Consider the following 23,766-nt stretch of genomic DNA (forward strand, 5'->3'; position numbering starts at 1 on the left):
AGGTCAGGAGTTCCAGACCAGCCTGACCAACGTGGAGAAACCCCGTCTCTACTAAAAATACAAAATTAGCCGGGCGTGGTGGCCTGTGCCTGTAATCCCAGCTATTCGGGAGGCTGAGGCAGGAGAATCACTTAAACCTGGGAGGCGGAGGTTGCGGTGAGCCGAGATCGTGCTGCTGCACTCCAGCCTGGGCGACAACAGCGAGACTGTCTCAAGAAAAAAAAGAAAAAAGAAAGAAAGTTCCAGGAGCTACTCTGGAGACAGACCAAGCACCGAGACCCACCTGCAAAATCCCAGAGATTTCCTCAAGGCGGACTGCAACCCGGCCCTTATTAGGATGAGGCCAGCCTGCGATTTTAAGTCACCAAAATTCACGAACACACAGAGCTTATACTCAGCACCTCCCCTGCACACCCACCATTCCTAGTTCCCCTTTTTTAGCTCCTCACCACAGCCTCAAGTTTGAAGGGGTTTCTGGAGGCCTAAACCAGCTGCTTCCCCCCTGCGAACTCTAAAAATGAAGTCACCTCCCTTTCACTGCACTTTTTCCTCCTTACTGGTTCGGCAAGACTGGCATCTGAGCCTGAGCTGGTTACAGCCAGGCGCTGTCAAGTTGTTGGGGGAGGGGATGACAAATTCCATCCTGTTGAGAACCACTTGGTTAAACCTGTCCAACTGGAAGGAGTAACAAATTGCTCATAAAATGTGCATGTTTTGGTGAAACCCCTTCTCTACTAAAAGTACAAAAACTAGCCAGAAATCGCTTGAACCCAGGAGGTGGAGGTTGCAGTGAGCGTAGCACTGCACTCCAGCCTGGGTGACAGAGTGAGACTCCGTCTCAAAAAAAAAAAGTGTGCTTGTTTGGCCCAGGAGATGCAAGAGGTCTTCTTCACCTATGGTACTGATGAGAAAACTCAAACCTGAACGGGGCCCAGGCCAGAGTGCAGTAACAGGCAGAACTGGAAGCTGGCCCCATCCCGGACTCAGGGGGCGGGTGTCATGTCCCCCCCTCTGCCTCATCCTCCCCACTCTGCTAACTTTCCAAAGATCCCCCGGGTTCCGAGTTTTCCCAGGCCGCGTGATGGGATTCGAACCCTTAAACTCAGCGCTCGCCCAGCGCAGCGGCCCCGCCTCGCCCCCCGGCGGTCATGTGAGCGCAGTGCCGGCGAGGGTCGGGGCGAGGCGGTGGCGCGCAGTGCCTGCTAGGAATTGTAGTCCTTGCCCCACCTTTGCCTCGCGCCGACCCCGCCCCTGGAACTACGCTCCCGTCGTGCTCCGCGGCGCCAGGCGGAGACGAGGCGGGGTGGTCCGGGACGGTTGCTAAGACTTGGAGAAGCGCTGCGCTCGCGCCCGGATCCCTCAGGTAAGCGCGCGGCTCCGAGGTCTCGGGTTCTCCAGCCTCAGACTTCCCCAGAGGGGGAGGAGGGGCTGACATGGGGGGTCTCGGCGGTGAGGGGCGCCGGCCGTTCGTGGGGAGAAAACGGGCGGCCCGGGCCAGCCTCACGCGCGTCTCGGGCGGGCCGGTGGGCGACGCGGGGAGGCGGCGGGAATGCGCGTGCGCGCGGCGGTGGCCTGGGGGGAGCCTCTGGACCGCGCTCCCCCGGGCCCAGGCCTTTCTGCGCGTGCGCGCCCCTATGGCCCGGCAGGAGACCCCGTACGCTCCAGCTGCTTCCGGTGGCCCTTCCCCAGGTCATGTCTGCCAGTCCCCTGCCTCCGGACCGCGCGCTCGCGGGTTTCCGGAGTCTTCGAGTCCTTCCTCCCCAGTTCTGGTTTGCCTTTATGGGGAGATTCCCCTAGTCCTTGGTACATCCCCATAATTGACCATCGTTCCTCATCGTTACCTACAGTATGAGTTTTTCAGGTTTTTCCATCACAGGCCCCCAGTTATCTCCCACACCCTACCCTGAGGGCCGAGGTTCCCCGCTGTCTTGCAGAGAAGGCCTCCTTGTAGGGTGGCCGGAAACAGGATCGACTCCGTGGAAACAAGGACGGCTGGATACAGTTCCTCACCCTGTAACCCTGGCACTTTGGGAGGCCAAGGCGGGTGGATCACCTGAGGTCCGGAGTTCGAGACCAGCCTGGCCAACATGGTGAAACTCCATTTCTGCCAAAAATACAAAAATTAACCGGGTGTGGTGTCACACGCCTGTAAAACCAGCTACTCGGGAGGCCAAGGCAGGAGAATCGCTTGAACCTGGGAGGCGGAGGTTGCAGTGAGCCAAGATGGCACCATTGTACTCCAGCCTGAGCAACCTAGCAAGACTCACTCTCCAAAAAAAAAAAAAAAAAAGATTTTTTTTTTTTTTTTAATTAGCCAGGCATAGTAACATAGGACACATGTCTGTGGTCCTAGCTACTTGGGAGGCTGAGGCAGGAGGATTGCTTGAGCCCAGGACATTGAGGCTGCAGTGAACTGTGATGGCACTACTGCATTCCAGCCTGGGCAACAGAGTAAGACCCTGTCTCAAAATAAATAAATAAAATATATATGTGTAGCGCCGGGCGCGGTGGCTCACGCCTGTAATCCCAGCACTTTGGGAGGCCGAGGCGGGCGGATCACGAGGTCAGGAGATCAAGACCATCCTGGCTAACACGGTGAAACCCCGTCTCTACTAAAAATACAAAAAAAAAAAAAAAGGCCTGGCGTGGTGGCAGGCGCCTGTGGTCCCGGCTACTCCCAAAGGAGGCTGAGGCAGGAAAATGGTGTGAACTCAGGAAGCGGAGCTTGCAGTGAGCCAGGATCGTGCCACTGCACTCCAGCCTGGGCGACAGAGTGAGACTCCGTCTCAAAAAAAAATGTGTGTGTGTGTGTGTAGAAACAAGCCCCAGGCTGGGTGCAGTGGCTCACGCCTGTAATCCCAGAACTTTGGGAGGCCTAGGCAGGTGTATCACAAGGTCAGGAGTTCGAGACCAGCCTGGCCAATATGGTGAAATCCCACCTCTACAAAAAATATAAAAAATTAGCCGGGCGTAGTGGTGCACATCTGTTGTCCCAGCTGCTTGGGAGGCTGAGGCAGGAGAATTGCTTGAACCAGGGAGGTGGAGGTTGCAGCGAGCCAAGATCGCGCCACTGCCCTCCAGCCTGGGGGACAGAGTGAGACTGTACGAAAAAAAAAAAAAAAAGCCCCTGGCCGGGCGCGGTGGCTCACGCTTGTAATCCCAGCACTTTGGGAGGCCGAGGCGGGCGGATCACGAGGTCAGGAGATCGAGACCACGGTGAAACCCCGTCTCTACTAAAAAATACAAAAAATTAGCCGGGCGTGGTGGCGGGCGTCTGTAGTCCCAGCTACTCGGAGAGGCTGAGGCAGGAGAATGGCGTGAACCCAGGAGGCGGAGCTTGCAGTGAGCCGAGATCGCGCCACTGCACTCCAGCCTGGGCGACAGAGCGAGACTCCGTCTCAAAAAAAAAAAAAAAAAAAAGCCCCCCCACAGACTATTGGTGTGTCCTGGAACTGAGCATTAGCTGTTCCCTCTCTGAAAAAAAGGCAGAGCAGGAATTCCCATTTCACAGGGGTGGAAGCCGAGGCTTGGAGGAGTCAGGACTGGTGCCTGAGCTCTCGCTCAGGCAGTGACGGCATCTGGCTTGATGCCTCTAGGGCAGGTTGGGGACTAGGTGTGTTTTCTGGGCGGACACACCCAGGTCCCGGCATGGACCTTGGCCTCCTCATCTGTGGGATTAGATAAAGGCCTCCCAGCCTCCAGTTCACCAGGGTTGTCACCACGCAGGACCCAACTCACCTTCCTGGAGCTTTGCCAGTTCCCATCCCAGCCCAGGCTGGCAGCCATGTTCCGCTGCAACCTGGGCTGCCTGCCCTCCTGAGGGGTCCCAGTGGTCGCCTGCCTTCTGGGTGGGTGTGGTAGGGGGAGGGTCAGGTGGCCCCCCGCTGTTGGGGGGCAGTCGCTGCGGGAGTGCGTCGTCCCCCCTGGGCCATAGCGGGTGGGTAGGAGCTGCTCTGGCAGTTGAGGCCACCCTGGCCTGGGACAATCAGCCTGAACACTGTGCCTGTTCCGGGATTTTGACCTGCCCTCCGAAGGCATGGCGGGCCCAGCCTGCAGTGTCCCGGCAGCTGCCTCCTCTCTGGGTCGTTTGTGTTTCATCAGACAGAGGTTGTACTCTTGGAGGGACAAGCGAGGCTGTGTTTGTCTTTTACCCTGGAGACAGTGGAGTGTTTGTGGCCCAGCCGGGCCGCGCGGGCCTCTCGGTACTGGTCGCGCGTGCTGTGCGTTTTGGGAGGGCCCAGCAAGTCGGCTGCTAAGGGCTCCACATGGCACAGGGCCTCGGGCAGCGGCAGCACCTGGCGCTGACTCCGCGCTTTCTGCTCCTAGCTCCCACTGCGCCTCTGGTTCTGTGCTTTGTTGAATGCGTGAGCCTCGGGCAGCGCTGGGGCCGCTTCAGCGTGACCTCCAAGGCCACTGGCCCGGAGTTCCACTGGCTGCCGGTCCTCCATCTGTGGGGCGCCCCGGCGGCTGACGCGTGAACCGGGCAGTGCATCTCGAGTAGCACCCACAGCTGCGCGGCTGCGAAATGATCCAGCGACACATCCCTGTCTGTGGGAGGAGCCGTCCATACCAGCGGGGATGTGTAGTCCAGGTGGGCGGTGGTGTTCAGGGTCGTCCAGAGTCATTTTAAGATCATCTGCGGCTTAGCCCCAGCACCATCTGAGGCAGTACTGTCTGCTAGAAATACCTGTGAGCACACAGGTAGTAAGGTTTTTAGGCTTTTATTATTATTCATTTATTTGAAAAAAGGAACAGGGTCTCTCCATCTTGCCCAGGTTGGTCTCAAACTCCTGTGCTTAAGTGATCCTCTTGCCTTGGCCTCCTGAGTAGCTGGGACTACATGTGCACACCACCGTGCCCAACTAATTTGTACTTTGAAGAAATGTGGGCTGGGCACGGTGGCTCACACCTGTGATCTCAGCACTTTGGGAGGCTGAGGCAGGTGGATCACCTGAGGTCAGGAATTCCGAGACCAGCCTGGCCAACATGGTGGAACCTCGTCTCTACTGCAAATACAAAGATTAGCCGGGTGTGGTGGCACATGCCTGTATTCCCAGCTGCTGGGGGGCTGAGGCAGGAGGATTGCTTGAATTTGGGAAGTGGAGGTTGCAGTGAGCTGACATCATGCCACTGCACTCCAGCCTGGGCAACAGAGTGAGACTCCATCTGAAAAAAAAAAATGTGGGCTGGGCGTGGTGGCTCACACCTGTAATCCAACCTCAGGCCTGCAGTGCGAGTCTGTGGGGGCAGATGCAGGTGGGGGAGGGCTGGCCAGCTGAGACTGTGGTTTGGGGGTGTTCAGGTGGGGCGGATGCCAGAGATGTGGGAGCCAGAAGCGCCGTCCCCCAGGGCCCTGTGAGCAGTCCCTGCAGGCTGGCTGTCCCCACACCTGCCTCTCTGTTGTGCTGTCTGCCCGCCTAGGGCAGGCTCCCCTCTTTTTTTTTTTTTTTTTTTTTTTTTGAGACGGAGTCTTGCTCTGTCGCCCAGGCTAGAGTGTAGTGGCGCAATCTCAGCTCACTGCAAGCTCCGCCTCCCAGGTTCATGCCATTCTCCTGCCTCAGCCTCCCGAGCAGCTGGGACTACAGGCGCCCGCCACCACACCCGGCTGATTTTTTGTATTTTAGTAGAGACAGGATTTCACTGTGTTAGCCAGGATGGTCTTGATCTGACCTTGTGATCCACCCGCCTCGGCCTCCCAAAGTGCTGGGATTACGGGCTTGAGCCACCACGCCCGGCCTAGGGCAGGCTCCCCTCTAATGGGGGGATCCTGAGAGCTGGGGGCCCCAACAGCCCTTCCTCTCCAGTGGAGTGGCCCTACTGCCTCCAGTCCTCACCTGTGCCAGCAGTAGGGATGGTAACGGCCCTACTGCCTCCAGTCCTCACCTGTGCCAGCAGTAGGGATGGTAACGGCCCTACTGTCTCCCGTCCTCACCTGTACCAGTGGCAGGGATGTCTTCATCTGTGCCAGCGGCAGGGATGGTAACAGTGCTGGTGATGTCAGGCCGGGAGGTTTTCACCCGAGAGCCACCTTGGCACACTGCCTGGCAGTCAGGGATGTTAGCAGGAGCCCCAGGGGTGATCCCAGCTCTTCCTGCAGCCCCACTCCAGCCAGGGCCTCCTCTGTGACTGAGTAGGCAGGGACACCCCAGTGGCTGCCTGCTCTACCCGACAGCCAGGGCCCACCACGGCTGCAGGAATGTGGTCAAGGGATGGGAAGTCGGGCCCACCAGGGGAGGGGCTGCGCTCCAGGGCTTATGTTTCGTGGCCTGTCTTCTGAGATCTTTCTTTTCCTAGCCCTTGGCCGACTAGGGGATGAGTGTTTACAGAAACCACTGGAGGTGGATGTTCCGTGTCAGTGCCAGGCTGTGTGCCATTCTGGGAGGTGGCCCCGTGTCCCCCACACTTGCTTTCTGCACTGCATAGCAGACTCCGTGCATCTGTGGGCTTAATACAACACCTGCCAGCTCCTGGTTCTGTGGGTCGGGGCCTGAATGTGATGTGGCTGGGTCCTCTGCGTGGGGTCTTACCGGGCTGGAACCCAGGTGTCGGCCAGGGCTGTGTTGTCATCTGAAGGCTCAACAGGGGCAGCATCTGCTTCCAACTCATGCAGGTGTTGGCAGAATTCAGCACCGTGCGGCTGGGGGACCAAGGGTCCTGCTCAGTTCCTGGCCACACGGCCCTTCTGTCTGGAAGCCAGGTGCTGTGTGTCCACGGCTTGTGCTTCCAGGCTCTGGCTTCTGGAGATGCAGAGATCACATCAGTGATTGCCTGGGTTGCTGTGTGTGTTGTGGGGTGGTGAGACAAGTTTCCTCTTGGGGGTGATGGAATGTTCTGGAATTTTATAGTGGTGACGGTTGCACAACTCCAAGCGTACTAAGAGCCACTAAATAGGACACTTGATTGTTTTTGGTTTTTGGTTTTTTTTTGAGACGGAGTCTCACTCTGTCACCAGGCTGGAGTGCAGTGGCACGATCTCGGCTCACTGCAACCTCCGCCTCCCAGGTTCAAGCAATTCTCCTGCCTCAGCCTCCCGAGTAGCTGGGATTACAGGTGCATGCCACCATGCTCAGCTAATTTTTGTATTTTTAGTAGAGACGGGGTTTCACCATGTTGGTCCGGCTGGTCTCCATCTCGGCCTAATGATCTGCCCACCTCGGCCTCCCAAAGTGCTGGGATTACAGGCTTAAGCCACCACGCCTGGCTTTTTTGTTGTTTTTTGACAGAGTCTCGCTCTGTTACCAGGCTGGAGTGCAGTGGCGCGATCTCGGCTCAATGCAACCTGTGCCTCCCAGGTTCAACCTCCTGGGTTCTCCTGCAGGCCTCAGCCTCCCTAGTAGCTGGGCCTACAGGTGCCTGCCACCACGCCTGGCCAATTCTTCGTATTTTTAGTAGAGACGGGGTTTCACGTGTTAGCCAGGATGGTCTCTATCTCCTGACCTTGTGATCCGCCTGCCTTGGCCTCCCAAAGTGCTGGGATTACAGGCGTGAGCCACCACGCCCGAGTTTTCATCTTTTTTTTGAGACAGCATCTTGCTGTCACCCAGGCTGGAGCACAGTGGCACGACTGTAGCTCACTGCAGGCTTCAATTTCCGGCCTCAAGTGATCCTCCCGTTTCAGCTTCTCGAGTAGCTGAAACCACCGGTGTGCGCCACCACGCCCAGCTAATTTTTTGATATTTAGTAGAAATGGGGTGTTGTTATGTTGCCTAGGCTGGTCTTAAACTCCTGGGCTCAAGCGATCCTCCTACCTCGGCCCCCCATAGTGCTGGGATTACAGGCGTGAGCCACTGGTACCTAGCCATGAATTGCACTTTTGAAAGTGACCTGTCTTGGCAGAGCGCAGTGACTCACACCTGTAATCTCACCACTTTGGGAGGCCGAAGCGGGTGGATCACGTGAGGTTAGGAGTTCGAGACCAGCCTGAACAACGTGGTGAAATCCCATCTCTACTAAAAATACACAAAAATTAGTCAGGCGTGGTGGCGCATGCCTGTAATCCTGGTTACTCTGGAGGCTGAGGCATGAGAATCGCTTGAACCTGGGAGGTGGAGGTTGCAGTGAGCTGAGATTGCGCCACTGCACTCCAGCCTGGACGACAGCGAGACTCCGTCTCAAAAAAAAAAACAAAAAAAGAAAATGACCTGTCTTCTGGTAGGTGAATTATATCTTCGTTTTTAAAAACCAATGGCTGTTTAAACTCTGTGCAAACCAGGGGTTAGCAGGACATGAGGGAGTGTAGCCCTGATGCCGTGACCTGGGCCGGAGCCCTCGGACTAGCCTCAGCTTTGGTGGCAGCACGCCCTGCCTTGTGGAGCCACGGCCTCCTAGGACGGACTCCCCGGCTCTCCCCCAACCGCCCGCAGCCGCCAGATGATCCTCTGCTCCCGTCTCTGTCTCCCACAGTCGGCCTTGCTGAGGATGGAGCCCGCCCCGGGCCTCGTGGAGCAGCCCAAGTGCTTGGAGGCCGGGAGCCCGGAGCCTGAGCCGGCGCCGTGGCAGGCTCTCCCTGTCCTGTCCGAGAAGCAGTCAGGGGACGTGGAGCTGGTGCTGGCCTACGCCGCGCCCGTCCTGGACAAACGCCAGACCTCACGCCTCCTGAAGGAGGTGTCGGCCCTGCACCCGCTCCCCGCCCAGCCTCACCTCAAGCGGGTGCGGCCCAGCGGAGATGCCGGCAGCCCCCACGCCCTGGAGCTGCTGCTTTGCCTGGCTGGGCCCGCCTCGGGCCCGCGCTCGCTGGCTGAGCTCCTGCCACGGCCGGCTGTGGACCCCCGCGGCCTGGGGCAGCCCTTCCTGGTGCCCGTGCCCGCTCGGCCGCCTCTGACCAGGGGCCAGTTCGAGGAGGCTCGGGCCCACTGGCCCACGTCCTTCCACGAGGACAAGCAGGTGACCAGCGCCCTGGCGGGGCGGCTCTTCTCCACGCAGGAGCGTGCCGCCATGCAGAGCCACATGGAGCGGGCGGTGTGGGCGGCCCGGCGGGCGGCGGCGCGGGGCTTGCGGGCCGTGGGGGCCGTGGTGGTGGACCCGGCCTCGGACCGCGTGCTGGCCACCGGCCACGACTGCAGCAGCGCGGACAACCCCCTCCTGCACGCCGTCATGGTGTGCGTGGACCTTGTGGCGCATGGCCAGGGCCGCGGCACCTACGACTTCAGACCCTTCCCCGCCTGCTCCTTCGCCCCGGCCGCTGCCCTCCAGGCCGTCCGCGCAGGCGCCGTGCGTAAACTGGACGCAGAAGAGGACGGCCTCCCATACGTGTGCACCGGCTATGACCTGTACGTGACCCGCGAGCCCTGCGCCATGTGCGCCATGGGCCTGGTGCACTCACGCATCCTGCGTGTCTTCTACGGCGCATCCTCGCCCGACGGCGCCCTGGGCACCCGCTTCCGCATCCACGCACGGCCCGACCTCAACCACCGCTTCCAGGTGTTCCGCGGGGTGCTGGAGGAGCAGTGCCGCTGGCTGGACCCTGACACGTAGGCGCCGCCCTCGGGCCTCCGGACCCTTCCCGCTCCCGGCCTTGGGTCGCCCCTCCTGGACTTCCGGGCCTCGATTTCTCCCGCACAAGCCTGTCCTTGGATTTCAAGGACACATACCGCCTCCAGCGGAGACCACGGGTGCTGCCTTCCGTGCGGATCGAGCTTTCCTGGACTTGGTCATTGGGGCGACCCCCGTGCCTGCGGTGCCCTTCTGCGGGGTGCCCTTGCTGCCTATGTGTCCCCTCTGTCTCGCGGGCCAGGAAACTGCTCTGATGGGAAAATAAAAAGCCCAAAACCAAGTGGGTGTCTGTTAGGAGGCGTGTGCCTTTGTGGCCAGGGTCCCCAGTGGGTCGGGGTCTGTACAGGGCCTGGTGGCTCAGCGGGAGGGGACCTGCTGAGCCACGTGTGGTCAGAGGCCTGGGCTGATTCCGGGGTAGAGCAAGGCCCCCAGCTGCTGCCTCCTTTCCCGCTTCTGGAGTCCTGATGGTTCCAGGCGTGCCTGGCCCAGGTGTGTGGACACTAGGCGTAGCCCACAGGCCACCGACCCGAAGGAAGGGCCCAGGGATTTAGTGTCCTTCACAAGTGGCAACAGGGGACCCCAAAGGGCTGATGCTAGTCGGCCGCAGCACAATGAGGACTGGAGCCGTTTTTACAGAACTTGGAGCAGGACCTGTGGGCCCACCCAGAAAGTGTCCATTGCCTGACCACGTGGGTGCAGCTCAGCCCCCAGACACACCTGCTCTGAGCCCCCAGCCCGTAGGGGAAGGGATACGGCAGGTGGGGGCTCTGCCTGGGGAACTCATGCAGTGGACAGAGCACCACTGCTGGCCAGGAGCCCGCCAGGCCTGCTGCAGTGGGGGAGTCCGTGCCTGGGGGTGGGACTGAGGTGGGCTGGAGGGTCCCTGATGTGGCCAGAGCCACAGCGTGGAGCGAGGAGGTGGGCGCAGCAGAGGCGTGCCCAGTTGAGTGGTGGAGGCAGCGGCTGGGACTCCTTCATGCTCAGGTGCTCAGCTCCTTCCCTGAGGGGCAGGAAGTCAGGGAGGAGGGAGTGAGAGGTAGGAGGTGGGAGGCCGGCGGAGGGGAAGATGTCCTGTCCCAAGAGCCAGGGGTGCCCCACCCCACGGTGGCATGTCCCTGAACGTGTGTGTGGAGGGCTCAGTTCCTGGAAACCGCCTCACCTGGACTGTGGGTGGGAGGCAGCTCCTGGCCCCGTGCCCGCCCCCTGGGGCCTGTTCCCCTGCCAGGAGCTGGGATGGTTCAGACCGCACTGGTCTGTGATGCCCGATGGGCACCAGGCATGCCCCTGCTGGGCTCGTCCACCTCCCGATGGCAGGTCTGCCCCTGGATCACGGAAGCAGCTAGATCCACTCAGTCATGGGTGGATGGCAGGCCGGGTGGGGCTGCTCTGGTGCGTGAGCTCATGGGGTTCCCTTTCAAAACGGCCAGGGTGCCATGTGGATGTGATGGGGTCCTAGGCCCTGTAACGCTCACCTTGTGGCGCCCACCCCTTGTGGGCTGAAGCCGGGATTTGGGGGACGCAGGGGCCTAGGACAGTGGGGAAGGGGCGTCCTGGCTGGAGCGGTGGGTGGGAGGGGCTGCAGCCAGCCCTGCCCCTTTTGCCGGCATGGGTGGTGTGCACTGGAGCCGAGGAGAGGGGACCTGTGGGGTAACACATTGGGTCGGGGCAGGCCTGTGGCTCCCGCTCAGCCTGCTGCTGTGCCCAGAGCATAGGGCACGATGAAGGGCTTTTCAGCCACGGTGGGTGGGTGGTTCGCGCTCTGCCCAGGGTGGCTTGGGGTTCCCTGACTGTGGTTGTCTTCCTTCCAGGCGGCTGCAGGTTTGAGCCTGCGCCGGTCGGTGAAACAGAGATGTCAGGTGAGTCCTGCCTGCCTGGGAGCCTCCAGCAGTGTGGGCGGGAGGGAGGTGCCAGCAATTCCCACAGGAGCCCTCGGTCCTGGCCGTTGGCACACAGTGTCCTCCTGGCCCACCTGGCCTCTGACTCCTCGGCTCCCACAGCACAGCTGGAGTCACACCTCTGCTGGGGGCAAAGGACAGCAGAGCCGCCTGTGTATCCTCTCGGATGCCTCACTGACCCGAAGCACAGCCCAGGCGGGTGCCCCTGCTGTCACAGCTGCTCTTTCCTTATAGCAGCTGGCATGTTCTCACGCAGCCCAGGGTGCCTCACCCACTCATTTACTGGCAGCCTTCCCCAGTGGGACGGAAGCCCCTGAGGATGGGGCCTCTTGCCGTCTGACTCACCATCTGGCTCTCGCAGGCACCCAGGGACACTTCCTCAGGCAGTGCTGGCTGAGTGGAAGGTCCTGGGGGGCTCCCAGTGCCACGCTGAGTCCCCCAAAGGCTGTGTTCCCATCCCGACCCCTGGAACCTGTCAGTGGGACCTCATTTGGGAATACGGCCTTTGCAGATGTGGGATGGAGTTAAGATGAGGTACTGGAGCAGGGCGAGCTCTCAGCCCAATGCCTGCTGTATTTATAAGAAGAGATGGGCCGGGTGTGGTGGCTCACGCTTGTAATCCCAGCACTTTGGGAGGCCGAGGCGGGCGGATCACGAGGTCAGGAGATCCAGACCACAGTGAAACCCCGTCGCTACTAAAAAAATAAAATAAAATACAAAAAAAAAAAAGAATTAGCCGGGCGTGGTGGCGGGCACCTGTAGTCCCAGCTACTCAGAGAGGCTGAGGCAGGAGAATGGCATGAACCCGGGAGGCGGAGCTTGCAGTGAGCCGAGATTGCGCCACTGCACTCCAGCCTGGGCGACAGAGCGAGACTCCGTCTCAAAAAAAAAAAAAGAAGAGATGAGCCGGGCGCGGTGGCTCACGCCTGTAATCCCAGCACTTTGGGAGGCCAAGGTGGGCAGATCATGAGGTCAGGAGCTTGAGACCAGCCTGGCCAACATAGTGAAACCCTGTCTCTACTAAAAATATTAGCTGGGCATGGTGGCACGGCACCTGTAGTCCCAGTTACTTGGGAGGCTGAGGCAGGAGAATCGCTTGAACCTGGGAGGCAAAGTTGTGGTGAGCTGAGATCGTGTCACTGCATTCCAGCCTGGGTGACAGAGACAGACTCCATCTCAAAAAAAAAAAAAAAAAAAAGATGTGGAGAGACAGGAGGAGGTGTCGGGGAGATGGAGGCAGAGGCCGGAGCTATTGTGGCCATGAGCCAAGGGCGCTGGGATCCCCCAGAAGCTGCCTGGGAGAGAGGCAGGAAGGCTCCCTTCTGGAGCCTGTGGAGGGAGCGTGTTCCTGAGACACCTTGATCTCAGATTTCTGGCCTCCAGGACTGTTAGCAGAGAAATATCTGTTGTGTTCTTTGTTTTGTTTTGAAACAGAGTCTGGGTCTGTCTCCCAGGCTGGAGTGCAGTGGTGTGACCATAGCTCACTGCAGCTTTAACTTCCTGGGTTCAAGCGATCCCCCTGCCTCAGCCTCCCGAGAAGCTGGGACCGCAGGCACGCACCACCACGCTTGGCTAGTTTTTGTATTTTTTGTAGGGCTGGGGTCTCGCGAGGTTGCTCAGGCTGATCTGGAACTCCTGGGCTCCAGCAACCCTCCTGCCTCAGCCTCCAGAAGTGCTGAGATCAGAGGTGGGAGCCCCCATGCCTGGGCAGTTTCTGTTGTTTTAAGCCTCCGAGTTGGTGGTGCTTTCTCACAGCAGCCATGGGGAACCAAAGTGTCCCCAGGCCACAACCTCCCTGCAGTGTGCAGACTCGGTCCGGGTCCCCTGAGCCTGCATGTTGGCGTCCCCTGCCTGCCAGAGGGAGTGATGCTAAATGCAGCCTGCTGCGGCCACACCCACAGTAAACATGGAGGAGGGCAACGAAGATTAGCATGGCCCTGCATAAAGGGTGACACGTAAATTAAAAAAAAAGTTTCGGCTGGGTGCAGTGGCTCACGCCTGTTATCCCAGCACTTTGGGAGGCAGAGGTGGGTGGATTATTTGAGGTCAGGAGTTCAAAACCAGCCTGGCCAACATGGTGAAACCTCATGTCTACTAAAAAGAAAAATCCAAAAATTATCCGGGCGTGGTGGTGGGCGCCTGTAATCTCAGCTACTTGGGAGGCTGAGGCAGAAGAATCACTTGAGCTTGGGAGGCAGAGGCTGCGGTGAGCCGAGATCGCACCACTGCCCTCCAGCCTGGGAGACAGAGCGAGACTCCGCCTCAAAAAAAAAAAAAAAAAATCATAAACTTAGTTCCTTAAAACAAATCTGTTATCTGACAGTTCTGGAGACCAGAAATGCTAAAATCAAGCTGTAGGCCGTTTCCCGCCTTTCCCAGCGTCTAGACGCGCCCGCATCCCTCCACTTGGGGCTCCTTTCTCCCTTTTCACAGCTTTAGCACAGCCTCTTCCCGTCTATCTCTGACTCCCACCCTCCCGTCTCCTCTCGTGAGGCTGCCGTGAGGACACGGGGCCCCGGATCATCTAGACCCTCTCCTGTCTCAGGGTCCTGCCCTCAATCCCAACTGCAGAGTCCCTTCTGCCATGAGAGGCAACACAGCCGTGGGTTGAAGGGACGAGGTAGGGCCTCCTTCAAGAGACAAAGTCTGGTTCTGTCTGTGGGTTTTCTGTCCCTACAGAAAAGGAGAACAACTTCCCTCCGCTGCCCAAGTTCATCCCTCTGAAGCCCTGCTTCTACCAGAACTTCTCTGACGAGATCCCGGTAGAGCACCAGGTCCTGGTGAAGAGAATCTACCGGCTGTGGATGTGTGAGTGCGCCTGGGGGCAGGAGGTGGGAGGCGGGAGGCAGGGCTCCCCGAGGCAGGGAGCGGCATTCTGGCAGGGGCAGCCCGTCGGGGACCCACCGTCCACCGCAGCCGTCCTGGGCCCGGTGGTCCCTGCGGTGAACGAGGCCGGTGTCCAGGCCCCAGTGTCTTGGCTTGCACCGTTCATTCTCGACGTGGGGTCACCAGGCTGGCGAGGCGGACAGCGGGTGCCCCATTGCTTGGCAGCATGCTTTCCCACAGCCACGCCCTCCTGTGCCAGCTCATCCGTCCTCCCTCTCTCTTCGCAGTTTATTGCGCCACCCTCGGCGTCAACCTCATTGCCTGCCTGGCCTGGTGGATCGGCGGCGGCTCGGGGACCAACTTTGGGCTGGCCTTCGTGTGGCTGCTCCTGTTCACGCCTTGCGGCTACGTGTGCTGGTTCCGGCCTGCCTACAAGGCCTTCCGGTGAGCAGAGCTGCCGGGGGCCGCCTGCACCCAGAGGGAACCAGGGCCCACTCTGCACCCCAGTCCCAGCCCAGCTGTGAGGAGCTGTCCCTTTCTCTGCCCAGTGTGAAAGACAGTTCACATCCGGGGGTGGCAAACTGTGGCCCACAAGCCAGAGCCAACTACTGTCTGTTTTGTTTTGCTTTCTAGTAATTTTGCCTGGGTGCAATGGCTCAGGCCTATAATCCCAGTACTTTGGGAGGCCGAGGCAGGCGGATCACCTGAGGTCAGGAGTTCAAGACCAGCCTGGCCAACATGGTGAAACCCTGTCTTTACTACAAATACAAAAATTAGCCAGGCGTGGTGGCGGGCGCCTATAATCCCAGCTACTCAGGAGGCTGAGGCAGGAGAATTGCTTGAACCCAGGAGGCAGAGGTTGCAGTGAGCCGAGATCTTGACACTGCACTCCAGCCTGGGTGACAGAGTGAGACTCCATCTCAAAAAAAAAAAAGGAATAAAATAGAGCCTCCATTCTTGCCATCTCTGACTGGCCCGTTCCTCTCTGGGCACATCTGGGAGAAGCCAGGGCTGTGGTAACCATCGTCTTTTCTGTCCCTCCCCAGAGCCGACAGCTCCTTTAATTTCATGGCGTTTTTCTTCATCTTCGGGGCCCAGTTTGTCCTGACCGTCATCCAGGCGATCGGCTTCTCCGGCTGGGGCGCGTGGTAAGTCTCTCTCTGATGGGCGTGGTGGATGTGACGCGGCTCAGCTGCCATGTTGTGGGCCTGCTGGGAAGCCAGGCGGCCACCGGAGCGTGCTGGTCTGGGATTGTACGCGCTGTCCTAGGGAGGGGTCCAAGCTCGCCCCAGGAGCACTTGCATCCTCACCAGCACCCAGCCATGGTTTGGGATTGTAGGTGCTCTCCTAGGGAGGGGTCCGAGCTCGCCCTGGCAGTGCCCGCGTCCTCGCCAGCACCCAGCCAGGCTTGTCTCCTGAGTGTCGATCACACCCCTGACCCCCGGGGTCTGGGAGCCAGTTCCTGGCTGCCGATGTTTCTGCACAGATCGCTGCAGGAGGAAGACCTGGACATCTGTAAAAACACACACACCGTTGCTGTTACCACACCTGAGAAACTCACAGTCACTCTCTAAGGCTGCCAGTGCCCAGGAGTGTTTGTGTTTGTGTCTTAACTTTCTGCCTTTTTTTTTTTTTCTTTTTTTTTGAGACAGAGTCTTGCTCTGTCACCCAGGCTGGGGTACAGTGGTGCGATCTCAGCTCACTGCAACCTCCACCTCCTGGGTTCAAACAATTCTCCTGCCTCAGCCTCCCGAGTAGCTGGGACTACAGGCGTCTGCCACCACACCTGGCTAATTTCTTTTGTATTTTAGTAGAGACAGGGTTTCACCGTGTTGCCCAGGCTGGTATCGAACTCGTGAGCTCAGGCAATCTGCCTTTCTCAGCCTCCCAAAGTGCTAGGATTACAGGTGTGAGCCAGTGCACTCGGCCCTTTTTTTAAATTATTATTATTATTTTTTTTGAGATGGAGTCTCTCTCTGTCACTCAGGCTGGGGTGCAGTGACACAATCTCAGCTCACTGCAACCTTTGCCTCCCGGGTTCAAGCGATTCTCCTGCCTCAGCCTCCCGAGTAGCTGGGACTACAGGTGTGTGCCACCACGCCCAGCTAATTTTTGTATTTTTAGTAGAGATGAGGTTTCACCATGTGTTGGTCAGGCTGGTCTGAAACTCCTGACCTCGTGATCCACCTGCCTCCGCCTCCCAAAGTGCTGGGATTACAGGCGTGAGCCACCGTGCCTGGCCAAATTTGTGGCTTTTTAAATAGGCTTTTTATTTTGGAATAATTTGTAATTCACAGTTACAGAGAGTGACTGTTCTCGCCCACGTCCCCGACGTGTCTCCCTTGTCCTTGGCACGGCGGGAGCTCCCCACGGGTGACGCTGCTCACGGAGCCGTGGGTGCCCTTGGTTTCCTGAGCTCCCGTTAGCAAGCTCCTGTTCAGGGGTTCCTGCCCCACAAGACTGCAGTGCTCTCACGCCGGTGCACAAATCAGAATCCACATACGGTCCTGGGTTTCCCAGGATGGTGACTCCTCTCCCTTCAGGGCACCTCGATCTGTGGGCCTCTCCCCTCCTGCACCTGCGCCTGGCACCAGGCCCTCCAGGGTGGCCGGGATCAGTGGTTTGTGCACCCCTTGGATGTGCCGCTGAAGCTGGTCTGTCACCCGCCACCCCAAGAGCCTGAGTGACATTGCCCCAGGGATCTGAGTTAGAGTCAGAGTGAGGGTGTCCCTGGGGCTCCCAGCTCTGCCAGCCTGTGGGGTGCTTCCCCTCCTGCAGAGGCTGTGGCTGCAGGTCAAGGCACTGCTCATCATCCTCCAAGTCCTGCTGAGCCCCAGCTGCTGGCTCGGCTCCCACTGGCCCTTCCCTCGGCTCCCACTGGCCCTTCCTTGGGCTCCGGTGCCTCCTGCGAGCCGCCTCCCCGGTGCCTCCCCAGCTCTCCCAGGCTGAGCTGAGTGGACAGGGCTGTACCCATGTTGGGTGGTCCTGAGATCCCGGCATGAGGTGAGTGCCCACATGTGACCCTCAGAGGCCTCCCTGCCCCCTCGGCCCTCGCGCACATGCAGCAGCAGCGACTCGGCTCCCCTCATCGGAGCCTGGGGTCATCTCCCGCAGGTCACGGGAGAAGCTGGAGCATGCGGTCCCTGCCCGAGGTGGACAGAAGGTGGACGCTCTCGAGAAAGAAACCAGCAGTTCTTAGAGGAGAGCCCGGCCCCCCCGTAACGAGAGAAATCAAACCACAGCGCACGGCGCCTTCATGTCCACCATTGGCTTAGCGAGGCCCCAGGCTCAGTGCGCTGCTGTGGGGTGAGGGGACAGCCCTGCACCCCCTGCCCCTGGCGGCTGCACCAGCGCCACCTCTGCACACACTCTGCACTGCTGTGGGGCGAGAGGGGACAGCCCCGCTCACCCTGCCCCGGGCAGCTTCACCAGCGCCACCTCCCCGGGGGTGACGCACACCCAAGGCCATGAGCCACGGCAGCATCTGTGGTTGCAGAGGACTGGAAACTCCAGAGAAATGACCCCTAGCGGGGCCTAGCTGTGTAGACAGCGAGGGTGGCCACGTGGCGGTAGCCATGCACTCAGGACATGGTGCAGCAGGGGGCCCCGGTGGACCCCGCCAGGAATTGGATGTCAGCGGGCGCCGCAGCCTCTGAGCACAGCCTGCAGCCCGCTGACAGTGTGCCGGGCGCCTCCCTAGGCCTGACACTTGCAGGCGGGGGCGTGAGATGCCGGACAGTGGGAAGCTGCGGGGGCGGCGGCAGGAGTCCTCAAATGCCTTTGCCACTTTTCGTAAATCTAAAATTACATCCAAACAGAGGTTTACTTTTTTAAAAAATAAAAGAGGCCAGGCACGGTGGCTGATGCCTGTAATCCCAGTGCTTTGGGAGACCAAGGCAGGAGAATCACTGCTTGAGGCCAGGAGTTCAGACCAGCCTGGGCAACATGGGGAGAAACCATCTCTCCAGAAAAAAAAAAAAGAGAAAGGAATGATCCAAAGACCATGAAGCCTGTGATGCTGTAGAGGCTCCAAGCAGGTGAACACAGGACAGGCCAGCATCTTGCAGGGAGGCGGGAGGGGGCACTGCGTGTGCGTGCGTGTCACGCCGTGTGCATGTGTGTGCGTAAGCTCCCTGGACACATCCGGGTGTGTGGGTCCTGTGGGCTGCCTGTGCGCCAGGGAGGGGAGTCAGCAGGAGAGGGACTACATCGTGCCTGCCTTTAAGTTCCCTCAATTTTAAACCCTGTGGTTTTATCACCTGTTAAGACAAAAATCTCAAAATGATTGTGTTTTCTGCCTCCTAGGTCTCAAAGGCAGGTGCAATGCCCAGAGGCTGGTCCTGCACAGAGGGACCCAGGGTGTGCTGGCCTTCCCAGTGTCCCGCTGGTGGCCGATCTAAGCAGTGCTTTCTCTCGGTTTTTTGTTTGTTTGTTTGTTTTTGTTTTTTGAGACAGAACCTTGCTGTGTCCCCCAGGCTGGAGTGCAGTGGCACGATCTCGGCTCACTGCAGCCTCCCGCCTCAGCCACCCTAGTAGCTGGGATTACAGGCATATGCCCTCATGCGTGGCTAATTTTTGTATTTTTAGTAGAGACAGGGTTTCACCTTGTTAGGCTGGTCTCCAGTTCCTGGCCTCAAGTGATCCGCCCGCCTCGGCCCCCCAAAGTGCTGGGGTGACAGGCGTGAGCCTCTGCGCCCGGCCTCCCGATTGTTTCTGATGGTCCCTCAGTGCCCCACGGGGTGATGGTGGCAGGTTTCCCATCCGCATTGCTCCCGGACGTGCGGATGTAGGTTTCAGCAGTTCCCATCATTAGACACAGTTGCCATGGGCTGGGTTCTTAGTAGCAGGCTCAATGGGGCAATGGGAATGAGCTTTTGAGTCTTTCCATGGCTGGTGCCCGCTGGGCTCACTGAGGGAAACTGATGGGGAAACACTCATCTCTGTCCCCTGCATGCGCGGCTCGCTGCTGTGATGGTGGAGGGATAAGGTTGTATTCACGCGTCGAAGTTGGTGCCCACTGCACACACGGCTCACTGCTGTGATGGTGGAGGAATAAGGTCGTGTTCATGCGTCGAAGTTGGTGCCTCTCAGTGTCGCTGTATGTCTGTTGGCCACTTGGTGGTCCTTGTATGAGCTGTCCACTCCTTGTTGATTGGCCAGAGCTCTTTACATGGGGAGGACTGTGGGCCCTCATCTGGCAGGTGTGCAGGCACCCAGGCACTCTCTTGTCCCTTGCAGCGGCTGGCTGTCGGCAATCGGGTTCTTCCAGTACAGCCCGGGCGCTGCCGTGGTCATGCTGCTTCCAGCCATCATGTTCTCTGTGTCGGCTGCCATGATGGCTATCGTGATCATGAAGGTGAGTCCTCAGCTTTGGGACGACCAGCCCTTACTGGTTCTCCATGAACCTCATCACCCAGCTGTCGCAGGTGGGTGAACGTCGAGGAGCCGGGCCCTCTCCCCGTGGCGTCACGCAGGCCGCACTTCATCCCCAGCAGTGAGCTGGGATGACAGCAGGAGGCACTGTCACCAGGGACACTCCCAGAGACCCAGCGCCCGGGTTCCTATGGAGCCAGTCCCGTGGCCCCCTGGACCGGGATTCCAGACTCCAGAGGGAAGCAGGGGCTGTGTGTAAACCGCAGTGTTTGCAGGAATAGCTGAGGCCCCGGAGCTGTCCTGTCAGTGAGGGTGCGGCCCCTTGCAGGTGCCCGGTCACAGTTTCCATTGGAAGATAGCGGAAGTGTTGAGCTGGGCTCGTAACAGACATGTTCAGTTACAGCAAAACGCTTTTTTTTTTTTTTTGAGACAGTCTTGCTCTGTCGCCCAGGCTGGAGTGCAGTAGCGTGATCTCTGCTCACTGCAAGCTCCACTCTGGGGTTCACGCCATTCTCCTCCCTCAGCCTCCCGAGTAGCTGGGACTACAGGCGCCCGCCACCACGCCCGGCTAATTTTGTTTTTGTATTTTTAGTAGAGACGGGGTTTCACCGTGTTAGCCAGGATGGTCTCGATCTCCTGACCTCGTGATCCACCCGCCTTGGCCTCCCAAAGTGCTGGGATTACAGGCGTGAGCCACCGTGCCCGGCCTATTTTTTTATATTTTAGTAGAGACAGGGTTTCACCATGTTGTTCAGGCTGGTCTCAAACTCGAGAGCTCAGACGATCTGTCTGCCTCAGCCTCCCAAAGTGCTGGGATTACAGGTGTGAGTCCCCGTGCCCAGCCGCCACACTCATTTTCTGTTTTCTGCCTCCCTGTCCTGTCCTTGCAGGTGCACAGGATCTACCGAGGGGCCGGCGGAAGCTTCCAGAAGGCACAGACGGAGTGGAACACGGGCACTTGGCGGAACCCACCGTCGAGGGAGGCCCAGTACAACAACTTCTCAGGCAACAGCCTGCCCGAGTACCCCACTGTGCCCAGCTACCCGGGCAGTGGCCAGTGGCCTTAGAGGGAGCCAGCCCTGCCCCCACCGCCCACCACCTCCTCCCCTTCATTCCTGCTGCTACCCCTGGTCCCGAGGGCTGGGAGTACCTGGGGCCCCGTCCCCCGAGCTGGGATGGTGGAAGCCGGTGGTGGCCACGGACCGCACCCCTCCTGCCAGGGCCACAGAAGCAGTGTTCATCTCATCTGAGAGCGGAGTTCCTGGCAAGCGCTCCCCAGCGGCCCTCGGCCTCTGCCGTCCACTGCACGGCTGATACGGCCTTGTCTTCAGGTCTCGAGGCCTGCCTCCGGGGGACAGGTGGCAGCAGGTCGGCCACCCTCCCGTCCTCCCAGAGCTGCTGGCGCTGAGGCCAGAGCAGGTCTGATGGGGAGCTCCGTCTCACACCAGCCACCCGCTGTCGCCAGGACAGATGCCCTTGGCCGGAACTAAGAAGAGGCGTCGAGGCCAGTGTCCGGTCCCCTGCAGTGATAGAGGGCTTGGTGCCTAGCCGAGTCCTCACTGTCCCCGGCATCCCCTGATCTGTGCAGCTCCAGCCTCACCCCCTCCCCACGTTCACCATACCTGGGGAGTTCCTGGCCCGGGGTGTCCTGGGGCCACCCTCCCTGCCCCCAAAACAGGGATCCCTGGCAGGCTGCCTTCCCACGCCCCTGAGTTCAGAATCGGGGACCCAGGCCAGGTTGGGAGCACAGCCGCTCCCCAAACCCAGCAAACCAGCAGAGAGCCGGTTTCCCAGCAGCTGGAGCCCTGCAGGAGCGGCCTTTTTTTGTTTGTTTGTTTTTTTGTTTTTTTTCTTTTGAGAGAGTTTCACTCCGTTGCCCAGGCTGGAGTGCAGTGATATGATCTTGGCTCACTGCCACCTCTGCCTCCCGTCCCGTGTTCAAGCAGTTCTCCTGCCTCAGCCTCCCTAATAGCTGGGGTTACAGGTGCCTGCCACCACGCCCAGCTAATTTTTATCTTTATAGTAGATGTGGGGGTTTCACCATGTTGGCCAGGCTGGTCTTGAACTCTTGACCTCAGGTGATCCGCCCGCCGGGGCCTCCCAAAGTACTGGGATAATAGGTGTGAGCCACCGCGCCCAGCCTGGAGTGGCCTTTTATGAGAGGGGACTCGTCAAATCTGTGCCTTATGGAGGAGTCCGGCAGCGGCCACAATTGTCTTGTCCCCTCGCCCCCCAACTCCCCCGGGAACACCTCCCCTAGGCAAGGCATTTTCACAGCACCATTCACAACGGTTGGGCCAAAAAGAAACTTTTCCTTCATCGTTTCCTGCACTCGCTGACCGTGACTTTAGACACCCCAGGCTGCCACCCCTCACCGCCCGTTCACCCCCAGGATGCTGTTGCTGTAGGACGCCTGCTGCCCTGGAGCCCTCCCCGGGATGTGGGCCAGTCCCCTCGCTGGTGCGGAATGCCGCTGGGTGCCCGGAGGCGGCCGTGGTGTCTCGGTGGACGGCAGCCAGGATGGAGCACCCATGGGTCCCACGGCCGTGCTTCAGGGTCTTCAGGTCCTGCCCCCTTCCCCAGCCTCTCGGCTGCACTGATGCAGGCAAAGTCTCACCTGGCAGGCCCATCCCCCCCACCCCTCCCCCGCCGTGGGTGGCCCCTCGCAGCATCGTTGGGGTTTTGTTACGTGAAAATATCCTGGAAATAAATACATGTTTCTGCACTTAGGCCCAGGGACCTGCTGCGTTTGTGCTGTGAGCATGTGTGGTTCCCCCAGGCCGTCTTCTCCCTTGAGGGACCCCTCAGCACATGACCTCTGGCAGGATGCAGCCCTGCAGCGCCTCCTCCCACCCAGGGCCCAGGTGCCCTGCAGCCAGGTGTGCCCAGGGCTGACCCTGCCTCCTGGCCAACATGGTGAAACCTGGCCTCTACTAAAAATACAAAAATTAGCTGGGCACAGTGGCGCACGCCTGTAGTTCTAGCTACTCAGGAGGCTGAGGCAGAAGAATCGCTTGAACCCAGGAGGTGGAGGTTGCAGTGAACCCAGATCGTGCCACTGCACTCCAGCCTGATGACAGAGCAAGACTCCTTCCCCCCCACCCTCAAAAAAAGAGGAAGCTTGCACAAATGGAAAGCCAGTGTCACTGGCCCTAAGTAAAAAGCAACCATCGGCCAGACGCGGTGGCTCACGCCTGTAATCCCAGCACTTTGGGAGGCCGAGGTGGGCGGATCATCTAAGGTCAGCAGTTCAAGACCAGTCTGGCCAACATAGTGAAACTGTCTCTACTGAAAACACAAAAAATTAGCCAGACATGGTGACACACGCCTGTAATCCCAGCTACTCAGGAGGCTTAGGCAGGAGAATTGCTTGAACCTGGGAGGCAGAGGTTGCAGTAAGCCGAGATTGCACCATTGCACTCCAGCCTGGGTGACAAAGCAAGACTCTGGAGGAAAAAAAAAAGGGAGTTGCGGGGTGTGGTGGCTCACACCTGTAATACCAGCACTTTGGGAGGCTGAGGCAGGCAGATCACCTGAGGTCAGGAGTTCAAGACCAGCCTGGCCTGCATGGTGAAACCCCGTCTTTACTAGAAATACAAAAATTAGCCAGGTGTGGTGGCAGGTGCCTGTAATCCCAGCTATTTGGGAGGCTGAGGCAGAAGAATCAGTTGAACCTGGGAGGCAGAGGTTGCTGTGAGCCAAGAGCACACCACTGCACTGCAGCCTGGGTGACAGAGCAAGATTCTGTCTCAAAAAACAAACCCAAAAAACAACAAAAGAATAAACTTATTACATGTTAATATTTTTTTCAAATACTTTTTTTTTTTTTTTTTTGAGACGGAGTCTCGCTCTGTCACCCAGGCTGGAGTGCAGTGGTGCGATCTTGGCTCATTGCAAGCTCTGCTTCCCGGGTTCACGCCATTCTCCTGCTTCAGCCTCCCAAGTAGCTGGGACTACAGGCGCCCGCCACCAAGCCCAGCTCATTGTTTGTATTTTTAGTAGAGACGGGGTTTCACCGTGTTAGCCGGGATGGTCTCGATCTCTTGACCTTGTGATCCGCCCGCCTTGGCCTCCCAAAGTGCTGGGATTATAGGTGTGAACCACCACGCCCGGCCTCAAATACATTTATTAAACAGAAGGATGGGTGCCATACTTTTTTAAATGTGTGCAAATCTCTTGA

The 23,766-nt window shown here is 59.0% G+C and overlaps 2 protein-coding genes across 4 annotated transcripts; both read left to right on the forward strand.

Annotated features, from left to right (window-relative positions):
• Positions 1-1,229: 1,229 nt before the first annotated feature.
• Positions 1,230-9,772, forward strand: ADAT3 (adenosine deaminase tRNA specific 3). 3 transcript variants are annotated; one of them, XM_063620638.1, is made up of 3 exons: positions 1,312-1,363; positions 1,877-4,701; positions 8,213-9,772. In XM_063620638.1, exon 3 carries the CDS (start codon positions 8,371-8,373, stop codon positions 9,472-9,474), a length of 1,104 nt encoding a protein of 367 aa, XP_063476708.1. In that variant the 5' UTR covers positions 1,312-1,363; positions 1,877-4,701; positions 8,213-8,370; the 3' UTR covers positions 9,475-9,772. The 3 variants fall into 3 exon arrangements, with proteins under 3 accessions (XP_055103012.1, XP_055103011.1, XP_063476708.1); XM_055247037.2 differs by lacking the exon at positions 1,877-4,701 and having other exon boundaries at positions 1,230-1,363; positions 8,404-9,772; XM_055247036.2 differs by lacking the exon at positions 1,877-4,701 and having other exon boundaries at positions 1,307-1,363.
• SCAMP4 (secretory carrier membrane protein 4) lies at positions 1,274-22,311 on the forward strand. Its single transcript, XM_055247040.2, has 7 exons — positions 1,274-1,363; positions 11,301-11,348; positions 14,067-14,195; positions 14,501-14,657; positions 15,260-15,361; positions 19,452-19,569; positions 20,477-22,311. The coding sequence occupies exons 2-7, from the start codon at positions 11,342-11,344 to the stop codon at positions 20,651-20,653; spliced, it is 690 nt and encodes a 229-aa protein (XP_055103015.1). The 5' UTR covers positions 1,274-1,363; positions 11,301-11,341; the 3' UTR covers positions 20,654-22,311.
• Positions 22,312-23,766: the final 1,455 nt, after the last annotated feature.

This window comes from Symphalangus syndactylus, chromosome 17, assembly GCF_028878055.3.
Source record: "Symphalangus syndactylus isolate Jambi chromosome 17, NHGRI_mSymSyn1-v2.1_pri, whole genome shotgun sequence".
Taxonomy (NCBI): domain Eukaryota; kingdom Metazoa; phylum Chordata; class Mammalia; order Primates; family Hylobatidae; genus Symphalangus; species Symphalangus syndactylus.